Raw genomic sequence first — 14681 nt, 5'->3', positions numbered from 1 at the left:
AGTTCATTACATTGAGTAAATGCGATGCACAAAATTAGCATGTTTATGATTATTTTCTTTTAATTGATTTGTAATTAAAGAAATATAAATATATCTATATTAAAACATATAAAATACCTCATTGACACAATATTAAGATAACGTTAATTTTTTTTCTATTTCCTATACTCTCAAGTGCATTATTTTAGGTGTGAAATATTAACTTTTTCTGCCTTGTTAGGGTGGAGTTTACGTCGAGCCGACGCCGGAAGGACCTTGCTTGCTATTGGCTGTTTGTTTTTCGTCATATGAAGAGTGTCATCGTGATTACAGCCATCCCCTGAAGATTCGACCACAATCAACAAGCTTTTCACCAGCACAATACAGTAATACACACACAGCATTTGAACTACCTTGATTTCAATCTGACTAGCTACAATCATATAATAGCGATAAGCATTTTAACAAGCCCAGTATGTAGAGTTCGCTCTAGGTTTAACGAGTTTCTGAACGTGCTGAACGTACGTTGTAATTCCAGCAGGGGCGTAGGAACCGGAAGGGGGGGGGGGGACAGGGGGTACGTGTCCCCCTGAACTTTTTGGGTGGCGGGGACTGTCCCCCCCAACTTTCTAGACCGTGATATTTTTATTTTATAATATTATTCTGCCCAACTTTATTTGTAATTTCTTCCCTCTCAAATTTTATCTTAAGGAAACAATAATAATTTTAACATCGATGTATCCAATGGTTAGAAACAAAAACTGCTTGAAAAGCGCTATTTTGCACTTTTAAAATCAAAATTTTCCTGTGGAGGACCCCCGGACCCCGTCTTAGTAAGAGGGGAATGGGTTTACATGACATCAAAATCATTATTTGTCCCCCCCAACTTTATGAACACAGCTACGCCAATGAATTCCAGAACTTAATTTAATAAATAAGAAAATGTGAATGTTTACTAGATTGTGCCAAGTATTACTTTCTTTTGTTTATTATATTTGCACGATAGAGTTGAGCTATAAACATCACAGTCAAATTTCAGAAGAATAATTTTTTTTCTGCATTTAATTTAGCAATACCTTTGATGGCAATGTATTTACATAATGTGTTTAAAATTTCACGAATTGTGCATTTCCTGCTTATAATTTACGTTTTCTGCTCATAAAATTCAATTAAAAAAACCTAAAAATTGTTACTATTCCAACACTTATCACATCTGTGAAGTTTAACAGAATAAACAATTCACTTTACACTTTAAATTCAGTTTTGTTTACAACCACTGCTATCCCATAAATATAATTTTATGTGGGGAAAAAAATGGCAGTGCTCCAAAATCCAGTGTATTTAATAGATCAAAGGTACATACATTTGCAGTAGCAAGTCTGTTAGCACCTTCTTGGAAAACAAAATAACAAATCCTTGTGTTACTTGCCATTGTGGTGTGTTATCAGATGTAAGTACTTAGTTTCCTGAAACTATCACGTGCCAACCGAATAGATACCACTTCAAGCTTGATGACAGCTGATGCGTGCTGGTTTCACTATAAATCGGTGGAAAACGTGATAGTTTCCAAGACAAGTGACAAACTGTCACTAGCAATAACTCAGCCAAGTCCAACAGAAATTTCCATATTTTGTTACTCAAACTGAACAATTTTTTTTGACGAGGCTGACAGAAGAGAGGTTGTTTTTAAACTCAAACCAGACCAAATACGTATTCAACATTTTTTTTGTAGCTGAAATAGGATAACCATCACGAAACCAGCTTCCTGCGTGGTCTATCACCAAAAACAATCTATCAATGACATTTAAAAAATTAAATTTAGTTTATGCACCTAGTAATCACGATAATTATCCAACTTATCTATGACAACAGTCAAATAACATTCCAGTTTCCATATTTTAAACACTTTATTTAATATATTTAATATATGATATAAAATAGAAAGCATAAATAGATTCGACAGTTAATAGTACATGGGTTCAATTGTCTGTATGATTATTTGTTTGACGCAGAGATACTTCATTAAGTCCTGAAGAAATACCGGTACATTTATTAGTTTTGTTTGAATATCAGTTTAAATCTCCTTAGATAAAATAGATTACTATCAAACACGAAACAACTTCGCATTCAAAGAAAGCACCTAAGCAATATATATTCTGTTTTAAACAAGATAAATGTTCTTCAATCTCTCACCTGACAGTGGATTCTTGGGTACTTGGCCGATGCCCTTGTCTCCGTACGTATACCTCACACTCGCGCAATTAATGTCAACGGCAGCGGAAGCACGAGTCCAACACACGGCTAATATTAAAACCATTAACGTCCACGAGAAAACAAGATGCCTGTTATTGCTAAACCTCAGATTGTCCGCGAGAGCGGACTGGCCACTCGTGAAAGCCATGCTCTTGTTGCTGGCTTCCACTTAGTAAACAAACAAAAACAATAAAGTAACACCACACGAATTCAGGCGAAGCTAATACTTTAGTGTCGCTTCCAGAGTTTGTAAGATTTCGAGAACATTGGGGGCACTGTGAACCGGCAATGAGGACAGTGATCCCGGTGTGGTAACAATCACTACACCGCACGCCGACGCTTGCTCGCTCTCCGCCAGCACGAGATCAACTGAACACAGCGCCGGCCGCTGGCTGATCTCCGCCGCACACGTAGTCCAGCACTCCGCCCGGTACATCCACGCGCATGGCACTCCGACCGTCTGCGCACACGGCACTGCGCATCGTCAGAAACCAAAAGAAAACAAGAGAGAGGAAACCAAATTGGAAGGAGAGGTAGCTTGGTGGAGACAAAGAATGAAAATTCTTCGGTCTGACGTCTGGCGCACGGAAGCGGACTGGAGTAGCTTATTATAAAATGACACGAAATTGGCCGTTAATTGTTTTAGTTAGTAAGCAACGTGAGATAAACGTCTGCATGTTTGTGTTTATGCAAACCGTATATCAACGTTCAGCGGCTACTTTTTTGTACCAGTCAGCGAAATTTACAGATATAGCTTCTATCTAGCGGTGTACGCTTGAACTAACTCCTGATAAACGATGGCGCGGTATTTTTTTTTTAAATGGAAATTAATTGAACAAACTGACAATTTTAAAAAGAACACCCGGTTTGAGAACACATTGAAGGCTATTGAACGGTTAAGTTGTAATTCACGCTACCTATATTAGTTTTGAACAAAGGTACAATCATTTTTTATCGCATTAATACTATAACGAATGTTTTATTTTATTTAAACAAATACCGTACCTCGTTTAGGGTAAAATTTCAATCCGGATTGAACCTGGAGTGGAGTGAGGAATCTGGATTGAAATTTTACTTAAAACACTTTGTTGTGGACTGAAATTGGAGTGAAGTGAGAAAATCCACTCCACTTGTTGAGGTTGACTGGACTGAAGAATCCGGATTGAGATTTTACTTTAAACACGGATTGGAGTGAAAAGAAAACACGCACGAGCAAGCCGCCGTCATATTGCATTGTTTGTTATTGGTCTCGTTGCATTTCAGGCATAATTTGTGAAAATGGCAAAAAAAAAAAAAAAAAAAAAAAAAGAGCAAAGGAATGTGTGGACAGAGATGGAAGTAGAGTTATTGTTGGACGTAATGATTGAAAAACATATTTTAAGATTGCTGGACGGAAAAAAAGTATAGGAAAGGTGAGATATTTGAGTTGGTGAAGGCAGAAATGGACAGTGCGGGGTTCAAAAGAACAACAGAACAGATAATAATTAAATGGAAAGGATTGTAGGCAAGTTTTTTTCAGTCCATGTTTACTCCAACTTCGATCTTGTTTACATTTCAATCTGGATTGTGATATTTACCATAAACGCATTTCGTCAGTCTATGTTAGTTACACATTCACTCCGAGTTCACTCCATTTCAGGTTCAATCCGGATTGAAATTTTACCCTAAACGAGGTACAGAGCTTTCATTGTGCCCAACATACTTAGCATTTTTTTTTAAAATTTATAAGTTATTTGTAAATTATTATGCCATTGTAGATGTTCTAGATGAGGAACGAAATGCAGATTTGTGAGTATAGTTAGTAAGGATAAGCACTGCTATTTTAAGGTAGCAGTCTGTTCAGGTACAGGAGCTTTAAAAGTGATACTTATTCGCACATCACACGCCTCGTCGCCTCTACTCGCTAGGCACAGAATTGGCGTGCAGTCTTCATGTTGATATCATATTAAAGATAAAGTCTCCCTACACGTCCTTATATGACTTATAATAATGTGTTTTGAAATTTTCATTTCGTTTTAGCCTTTTTCACTACATGACCAAAAAATACTACGAAAATAGACGAAACCATTGAACGAAACTTGTACCTATGTATAGAAACATACAATAGCTTTTAAATGTTGTTATTAATCAGACACTTTTAATAAATCTCGAGCGGTCACCTTAGTATGGATAATGCTGGTGCAGATGTGACATAATTCTAATTATTAAAGAGTTTGGGCGGTGCTAAGAGGGGAAATATAAATCACTATTGGAATGGCTATAGACCCAAGCTGTTTTGTTGAATATTTATGATTCCAAAATTGATTGACTTTTCAAAAATTCATGTTATGAGGGATGCAGCTGAAATTCTTAAATATTGTGGAGGTTATATATTATTTAATATTTATTTCTTAATATCAATATAGTGTGTTTTTGATATTTCGGGATAAGTACATTCAAGTACGTATTGTTATAAGTTACAACTCTAAATGTAATAATTTAAATAATAATGTTTTTTCCTAAAACTTAACTAAATCTAAGAGTATTTGGGAGGAATCCAGGTTAGAGAGGAGATTAAGTGCAACTCAGGCTTTAGTCTATATGCTTTACTCATTCTGGGTTTAAGCCATGCAGGAGAGGTAGCATACATTATGTGTTAGTAGGGAATTGGCCAGCCATGGCTACGATTGGCATCATGACTAACTCCCCTCACTTCTTAACTCTAAACCAAAAACTAGATAAGTTGGGTCCAGGTAAAACCTGCATAGACACAGGGAAAACCCTGGGCACTTACATGCAGGATCAAATATTTCATGCATTAACTTCAAGCAGGTTGGTTATGAGAAACAGTGGGATGATTCAGGAAGACGAGTTGGACAAAGTAGAAAGGGTCCACCATGCGGGGGTTGGGCACTTGGACTTTATGTTCGCATTTGGGTTTGTGGGTGAGGGGGGGGGGAATAAGTTTGTTCGGGGCGACTAAGTGTCGTTTCCTACCAGGCTGCCAGCCAGCCTATACTAAACTAGAAGGTTAAGGTATTTGTGTACGCCGAATTAAATAATAACATAGATCTGTTGGAGGACCACAAAAAAAACTTATATCATTGTTTACGTCAGCTGAACTTAGACAGTTATATTGCCAAGACAATTCGCCAATAATAAAGCTAGGCGCAAATGTCAAAACTAGATCTATATGTGGGGATGACATAAAGGCTGATTGACAAAGTGTTAGGCTGAAACCTAGATGGAACGAATACAGTTGTTGAGTAATATTAAAAACACCTTTGTTTTCATGAGAAAGAGTTTAATGCACTTAATGGCCACCATATTGGGTCTGGTTTGTTTTACTTCACTTTCGCTAGCATTTGTGCCATTTTCTGGTCTATATCAGTCTTTAGTCTATGATTACATAGAGTTAAGTTGGTAACGGTATGACTATTGATTGTTTTTGTTTACTTTGTCCTGTCGAATTGGTTAGGTTATGTCGCAATGGCAGGTGTAAGTAATAGTATGAAAAATCATAATGCTAACGAATATGTCAATGTAAAACTTCCAACTATTTCTGAGCTAACTTAGGAATAATATGGCAGGATCCACTAATTAATATTATTTCAAACACAATCATATTAAAAGTTCCAGAAAAGGATATTAATTATTTTCGTGCATTTGAAATGTTTTTTTCTCTAATAATGTTATTTGTAGCCATCAGCCAGAGGTTACAAAGGGCCCTCGTAGAGAATTATTGTAAAATATGTCAAGAATTATAAAAAGCTATAATTTTGGAATTAATTCCCCCCTCCCTCCTTCTACCCTCTTGCTCATCCACCCGTGGTTACTTCATAAAAATATTTATTTTTTAGTTCTTAAGTAGTTTTTAAAGAAAGTGATGCATAAGGGGGAAAAATCCGAAAATGCATTTTTTTTTTTAGTACACGATATATATTCTAATGATACTGTAAAAGGGCATTGCAATATTTATAGTGGATTACTTTTATGTTAACGTCCCCACATGGGCAATGTATTTACATAATGTGTTTAAAATTTCACGAATTGTGCATTTCCTGCTTATAATTTACGTTTTCTGCTCATAAAATTCAATTAAAAAAACCTAAAAATTGTTACTATTCCAACACTTATCACATCTGTGAAGTTTAACAGAATAAACAATTCACTTTACACTTTAAATTCAGTTTTGTTTACAACCACTGCTATCCCATAAATATAATTTTATGTGGGGGAAAAAATGGTAGTGCTCCAAAATCCAGTGTATTTAATAGATCAAAGGTACATACATTTGCAGTAGCAAGTCTGTTAGCACCTTCTTGGAAAACAAAATAACAAATCCTTGTGTTACTTGCCATTGTGGTGTGTTATCAGATGTAAGTACTTAGTTCTGCAATATTTATGTTGCTAACTGCTCCATCATGGCTCAAAAAAAAAATTAGCTTTTTATATTGCTTATAAAGCTGAATTTTTTTCATTCATAGGCCTAGGTTTTCACAAAAAACACATGTTTAAGTGGCAAAGGAATTGGACATAGGCATATCCATTCTAAATGCCATCTTCGCAAATCATGAGACAGGGCATGCAAGTAATGTATGCAAAAAAAATAATTTTTTTACTACACTTGATTCGCTGACAAACAAATTTTCTCCTGTTTCGTGCGAAGGTGACTTTAGCGGAGTCTCTTGCACTGCCTATAATTAACGATTGTGATGTGATGCATGATAATTTAACATAAAATCTGGCATCAATGTTGCAAAGGATCCAGAATACAAGTTTAAGGTTGATTTTTAACTTGAAGTCTCGTGATCATGTGTCACTTATTATGACCAGCATGGTTGGTTACGACTTCATGGACTGATTTTAAATCGCTTAACATTTGTTTATAGAATTTTTAAAAATTCTAGCCCAGAGTGCAACTGACTGGTCTCGTTAAGTGATACCCACTGTTTTAATACTCTCTCGAAACTGCACCTCAAACTTTGTATTCCCACCCACAAGATGTGATATTATTCCAAATCCTTCATTGTTTCTGCAGCACGCGACTGGAACAGTCTCCCTGCTGAGTTGTAAGGCTCAGAAACACTCTACAAGTTCAAACTTGAGATGGCAATATTCTTTGTTCAATGTTGTCAAAGTTTCACAACCACAGCCGCTTATGTGCATGTGTAATATTTGTAACCTCATATCTATTTGCTGCATTCCTGTTTTAAGATCTTTTAATTTTTAATGCTATTGTTTATTTATGTTCTTCAGTAGTGCAAAAGTATGGATTTTAGTTCTTAAGCTATTAGTTTATGTTAGTTTAGTATCTATTATAAGTTTATGAAGTATGATTTTTTATGTATGTAGTTGTGTAGTAGGTACTGTGGTTAAGTGTAAGAGAAAGCTAAACACCTTAACTTTGCTAAAGTGTTACCCAAGTACAAAATTACATGCAAAATGTTTTAAAATACTTATGGTGTAGTCATTTAGCAAAAGGAATTAAAAATACTTATACCAGTATCCAAATTTTGGTGCAAAAAACTTAGAGCAGAAAGTGTTGCAGAATGATGGTTGACAGATGGATAGTTTGGTAGGTACATCTCTTATTTAAAGAAAGAATATAACAATTCTATTCTTCTAGAAACCACTTGGCAGTAACCATTGCATTGCAGTTTATGCAAGAAATGGGCTTGAAGTTATACATGTCATGTATAGGGACAAAGGAAAATCTTTTTTTGCAGTCTCAATCTGTAATGGTATCTCTTTAAAAATAACTTTATCATAACAGACAAAATATAGTCTTCATATGTTTTTATTATTGTTGGGCTGATTCCAATTCTCTAATTGGCCAAATCCATTGATTTTAATGGGATGCTAGGATTCAGAAACCAATGTTTTTTGTAAACACAGCTGGTCGATTATTTCCCTGAAATAAAAACCTCTAAATTATACATTTATAGTAATAAGGCCATCATAGTCAATTTTTCGATACTTTCAAATAACATTTCATGCAGACTAAACTAGTTTCGCTATTAAAAAGGATTTTCAGTACGTAGTAGTTTGATAAGTTATCTTGAAGAGTATGTAATGTGATAAAGAGTCCGAAATTAAAAATAAATTAAAATTGGATTTCCATTTATTTCTTCAATAAACCCACCTCTATTTTTTTATGTGTAGAGAATTGTCTACCTATTTATATGCATTAGGTTACCAAATTATAGATTTTTTTTGTGTGTGGGAGGGGATAGTTATTCCCCTTCATCGTGAGTTAAGTAAACTGTGTAACAGTGCACCAAACATTATTGTTTTTTATTAGTCACAAAGATTGTTGAATCTGATCTTAAGTATTTGTTGGGCAGTGTTAGAGGCTGGGGAAAAAAGTGATTTTTTTTCTCCAAATTTGTCATTTTCATGCCAGAAAATATTTTAAAGTACCTATGTAAAATGTGACGTACCTTGAATTGGCGTATCGGGTGAGTGAACCTGTGCTGTCCACGTGAAGGGAAAATGTTTCCCTTGTCAGCTGGAATGAGAGACGCGGAGCTGTGCTTGTTTCCCATCGTTGCAGGTGAGCCTCGCCGATGTTCTGCGTCTCGGCAGGGACCTGGGCGTGAAGCTAGAGCCGGAGGAGGTGGAGGAGGAGGAGGGCAACGTTGGAACTGAGGATGACGCGAGAACTGGTCAGGATCAGTGTGATAGCAGCGAATGTCTGGGCGAAGTTGATAGCGATGTCAGGAGAGGTGATGTTAACATGTAAGAATATATTCAATTCTTAATTGCTAGGTACTCTGTTTGCTTGCAGGTGTGGGCGTATTTTGTTTGCGCTAAAATATACCTACCTCTTTCGGCGTGGTCAATTTCGTAGTTCATGTTTATTTTGGACTATTCTGGAAAATTCTATAAAATTTGGGAAAATGTTTGAAATATTTAGGAAATTGTATGTGTACAAAACATACTAGGTATATGTTCTATCAAAAACTTTTGTATATTCCATGCTGCCAAATTGTAACAAATGTTTTCTATTTAATGCATTCAGCGTGAAAAGAATGAAATTCCCATAGCTACACATTGTCCTGGCGCAGGTAGGCATGTTCTGTACTGTATGGCTTGTGAAAACTCCCACGGAAATAACATACGCATTTACTCCTGTAATTTAAGCATTAAATTTATTTTCCCCTTATTCTAAGGCTTGCATGTATCAAAAAAAAATTGAGACAAAAGTCTTTTGTAAAGTTTAGAAGATTTTACAACAGTTTTGATCCGTCTCAATATTGTGTTTACTAAAGCAGTACTGAATTTTTTTTGTTCTGCTACCTCATTTGAGCTGCCTCTATGTGTAAAGTTCAGTTGTATCGAAAACGAATTCAGACAATATTTTTTTATAATATTATAAGGTTTACAATAACTTTAAATGGAATTTTTATATTGTGCCTGCTAAGGGAGTTGTGAATAATAACGGTGCTCGGACAATGACTGAGTTTACAGCCTTCCTTCCCTTTGTGCGGGCAGTGTTCTGGGCTCGCTGACGTAATTCTCAGCCAATCACAGCGCATCGCAACAGAAACTTCCACAAAATTCTTACTTTTGTTCCCACGATGCAGCAATTTTCTCTCTCTCACACTCCCGTAACAGTGACTCAAACGCCTAGCGTGTGAAACAAAGCCTCGGTCGTGGAAATAACGAAGGAGAATTATGTCAAGAACAGGATGCCTTCCCACACAAAGAAGCCAGGAAAAAAAATTACTCCAAAAATATCCTTATGCATTTTAAAAATAGGAGAATTACGTTCACAATAACTTCTAAAAGGAAAAACTTTACATCTAACCTGAAATATAACAAAAAATTTATAACAAATTATTATTACTGGATTACATTACAATGTGCCTGTTCCAGCCCTGCCTACATTTCTATCACTGCTCCATAGTGTAGGTTTCTATTCCACATTATTTTCAGGGATGACAGAAGCTCGAACCCTGTTACTGTTCGTGGCTGTGTTATTGTTTAGGACAATATTTTATGGTTTTGTTTCTAAAAATGAGATTTCGGTGTTATTGTTTTTATTTTTTTCTGAACTATATTTATTCATAATAAATATGGCATTTTATTAAACAGATATGACACTTACAGTTTCTTGATAGTTAATTCATTAAAAGAGTTTATTAGGACTGACACATGAGGCTTTTTTATGATATAATAATTAGTAATAAGAATTTGTCTTTACTCTTAAAATAAAAAAAAATGTGCAAGTATTGTGTGTCTGAAAAATGTACTAATGCCGTAATGTAAAAATGAGTTAATAACAACAGTTAAAAGATCAAAAAAGTAAAAAAATATATATATTTAGTACACTAATTTGGTACAACCTTCATGATAAATATGTTATATTCCTAGAGTTACTTAGATGTATTAAAAAATTTATTTTTTGTGATTTCAGTTAAATTATTCATTTAAAAAAATTGGTTGTCTGTAAAGTTGGTTTACGGACGATAGTTTAACGTGAGAACGTCATAATAAAACATCGATGAAATGATTGCATACTATTATGAATAAAATTGAATCATTTTTATTTTATTAATAAAAGAACAAATACTTGAAATTATACTAGTAAACAGATTTTTAAAATGCAATAATAATTAACCTTTATTGCCGAAATTGTTTTTGTAATAAGCATTAAAACCACATTAACTTCTCACTTCACTTTGTAAACAGTCGACGAAACAGTTCACGTGTAGATGACTTGTAATTAATTTTAAAAACTGGCGTTTAGCTATAAAGTTGAAATATAATTATGAACAAGTTTTCATATAAATAAATTGTAATCAAATATCTATCATCAATTATATGAATCACCATAATTTTTTAGTCAATTGTAACATAAGCTATTATTACTGCACTCGCCGAAAGATGCTACTTTTTTTAATAATAAAAGAATAAATACTTGAAATTATACTAGTAATCATATTCATTTTCTTACGTACATTTGACGTAGAAATTATTTCATATTACACATTTATAAACTAAGTTTTAAGTTTTCACTTCTGTCAGTGCGGCGCAAGCGTACAATGAGCGTAACAGGACACAGCGTAACGGAACAATGAGCGTAACGGAACAATGTGCATAACGGGACACTTTTTCGTGCGTGCAGCCGGCGTTCATCGATTTATTAGACGTTTTCACGTCAAAAGGCTGATTGTCTAGTTCTTTCAGTGGCATTTTGGGTTCTCAGTGGTTTATTAACACGCATTTCTGTGTTATGTGGTGTACTGACATTCTATTCGGTGTTATTTTGGTTTTATCGCAATTCACCACATACTCTTGTCCTTGGTTAATGATCAGTCGTGATTTACCGATCAGTCGCTGCGTGGCCGGGATTTGTGCGCAGGGAGTCGGCAGAGTGCAGCGCCGGGCCGGGGCGTGACGGCAGCTGCAGCGACCGCGACACCTCGGCGGACTCCACTAACTACTTTGCAGATGCAGGTGTGGAGAAGCAGTTGTTAACTTATTTTGATTCATGATTTTGTCATGCAGGCTGGGGTGAAGGGTTCAGTGAAAAATCTTTAATGGGGCATGTTCGGAACCACTCTCATGCTGGATTAGAAAATCTCAATGTGATGTTTGTTTAAAAGGAACACCAAATACGAGAAAGTGAAATGTAACCTGATGGAAAAAGAGAAACACCGTGCTGAAATGAAAAGCGACTGTAACGATAAACACTGAGCAAACTAAAAATGCTGGAAGCACAGTAATGCGACTGGGCGTATACAAAAAAAAACTGAATGCAAGCTGTTTGAGTGATCCCGTAGTACAGAATATGTTGAACTATAGAGTGTTGGATTAAGCACCTTTCACTGTAGTATGATATTTTCATTTAAAAAAAAAAATTTGAACGAATGCTGCCATAGTTGTGGTTAAAATATGTGGTTTTATTTCTGAACAGCAAATAACTTAAGTTTTTAGAAAACAGGGTTGGATAATTTATCAAGCAACTTCTAATGCATTGGTATTTTTTTACTGATAATTATCTAATTTTTAGTTTACAATACAATACATTATCTGTTGTTTTGTGTTAGATAAAATCACTCATATATACATACCTAGCTAATAGTTGTCTGTGTTTTTTTTTTAATTCCTGCCGTTATTCAAATATGAACAAGTTTCAGTACTTAGTGATTGTCTGAGTTGGGGTGTTTTGGGTCTGTGTTTTTGTTCGGTGTAGTTTCGGAAAAAATTACCGAAGTGAACCATGTCTTTTTATTAGTTCCCAGAGTTGAGATTAACTTTTTCCCTAGAGTTGTGTAAAGTGTTTGCACTCCCGGACTAAGGTTTTTTTTATGTGTTTTTTTTTTGTACCTGGAAGGTGTTTTTATTTGTGTTGTGAACTTTGGCGGAGTAAGATGTGGTGCAAGAGAATTTTGATTGAGAAGGTTGGTGTGGCCAGATATGTTTTTGGTTTTTTTTTTTTAAAAAGATATAACAATGGCTGGTGGAGAGTGATGAAGAAGCTTGGGTTTGTGTTCCGTTGTGAATAAAAATAAAAAAGGTCTTTGGAATTTAAAACCTGAGCATTTTGTTATTTGTGAGTGGTATCGTAAGGTGTTACTAAGAGCAACGAAATGACAAAAAGGAGGAAAAGGAAAACGGCGTCAAGGAGCTGGTACTATAGCGATGCTAGGAATTGCAAATGTTTCTTTGTTTGCGTTTGCGGTCGGGCCTAAACAAAGAACACCACCAACCCAAGGCTCGACTTGAACGATCCCGAAGCATTACAGTCGGGAGACCAACCGGTCGGTGTTCTCTCCCGTGTCCCGACAGAGACGGCCGAGTGGTTCCAGTCGCTGGCGGCGCAAGCGACCGTCCTGGCCGTCGAGCACGAGAAGATGGCGGAGATGCTGGGGCTCCAGAGGCAGTTCGACCTGCAGGAGTCGAGGCTCAGGAGCGAGCTGGAGTCGTGCCGCAGGGACCGGCTGACGACCCGGCGGTGGAGGGACCAGCTGCTGCGAGACAAGCTGGCGGAGGTCGAGGCCGCCACGTCCGAGATGAAGCAGCTCGTCTCCCAGCTGGACGAGGCGAGCCCGTGCTGGAGGAACAAAGTGCGCTTCGCAGAGATGTTCTGAGAGTACTCGGTAGTCTCCTAGAGTAGCCACACGATAACAACAGGTATTGGAAATGGTGTTCGTATTTTTATTGCAGCTAACCTATCAACAAGCCGTTCAAACGGTACACTACCGTTAAAGTACACGTACTTTAAATATCACGATGCCTTTTTTGCAGGATCACGAAATTATAATATGTTGAACTCAAAATAACATTTTTCAGAATTTTTATCTACATTTTTCTTTCAGAAGAGCACCTACTCTAGAAAATTACTCTGTACACTTTACGAAACTGTTTTTCGCGCATGCGTTGTAGGGTTGAACATAATTTACAAGAATAAGACTGAATGCTATTTTATGATGTTTACGAATAAAATAAAATGTCTAAAAGTAATTTAAATTGAAAAAAGTGTGGAAAAATTGACACCACCATTTCGCACACCTGTCTCCTGTCCTTTATTTTACCAAAATGATTCTCAAATATGCAGAAGTGTTACAAACACACTATGAAATACATACTGAAAATAAACTTTCAAAAATTACTTTTAAACGCAATAAAATATTGCCAATTACTCTTACACAAATTGTAACCTAGTCAACCGTGTGAAATAAAATATCAAACTGTTGTATACATATTTAAGACAATAAAATACAGATACAGAACCTAGGTTACCATGGCCTTGACCTACATAATGAACTGATGTACTGCATTACTGGGAAAAAAAAATTACTGTTTAAATTTACCCTGAAAATTTGGGAAAGGCAGTGGCCTCCAATGCTGCAAAGTAATACCTGCTTTAAAAATAAATAAATAAATAAATGCAATTACTTAGAAAAAATCTCTAGCAATAAATGAAAATACATAAAAATAAATAAAGTTTTTGTGGTTACGATTGTGAAATAAATATTTTTCATATCCCAAAATTATTCAAATGTTGATTAACAATGTTCACAAATTATTGGTCAGTTGTCATGGTATAATCATTTGGTAGTTAATATTGTTAGCAGCTATCACTACCAACAGTTGTCGGATACATCACAAAATTTCATTGGCTAAATTTAACAGTAAGATTTCAATTGCGAACCGATTTCGCACAAGTAGTGTGCACAGTCGTGCACATGGACTGCTATGGTATGGACTCGCTATTTTTTAAATTGTCAATCCAATCCAGCTTCAAGCCGTGTTCACAATTGCAAAACATAAGCAAGTACATAGCAGGCCAAGCACATGACTGATTCCGAACTGATACAGGAGAAAACACATATTGGTTAAAATATGTTTATTAATTTACTAAATTACTCAAAATAACTCATTCTCAGAAAAGCATGCAATGCAAATGCACATGTATTTTAGTTTATAAACGGAACATAACCTCTTTTTTTAACTTG

General features: G+C 35.7%; 1 protein-coding gene across 4 annotated transcripts; it reads left to right on the top strand.

Annotated features, from left to right (window-relative positions):
- The first annotated feature begins 5647 nt into the window (after positions 1-5647).
- LOC134531938 (uncharacterized) lies at positions 5648-13854 on the top strand. 4 transcript variants are annotated; one of them, XM_063367993.1, is made up of 4 exons: positions 5648-5709; positions 8768-8952; positions 11582-11676; positions 13012-13854. In XM_063367993.1, the coding sequence occupies exons 1-4, from the start codon at positions 5701-5703 to the stop codon at positions 13311-13313; spliced, it is 591 nt and encodes a 196-aa protein (XP_063224063.1). In that variant the 5' UTR covers positions 5648-5700; the 3' UTR covers positions 13314-13854. The 4 variants fall into 4 exon arrangements, with proteins under 4 accessions (XP_063224063.1, XP_063224066.1, XP_063224064.1 ...); XM_063367996.1 differs by lacking the exon at positions 11582-11676 and having other exon boundaries at positions 8768-8879; XM_063367994.1 differs by having other exon boundaries at positions 5662-8952; positions 11536-11676.
- The last annotated feature ends 827 nt before the right edge of the window (positions 13855-14681 follow it).

Source organism: Bacillus rossius, chromosome 5 (genome assembly GCF_032445375.1).
Source record: "Bacillus rossius redtenbacheri isolate Brsri chromosome 5, Brsri_v3, whole genome shotgun sequence".
Taxonomy (NCBI): Eukaryota; Metazoa; Arthropoda; class Insecta; order Phasmatodea; family Bacillidae; genus Bacillus; species Bacillus rossius.
This window is presented reverse-complemented; position numbering and strand designations above follow the sequence as displayed.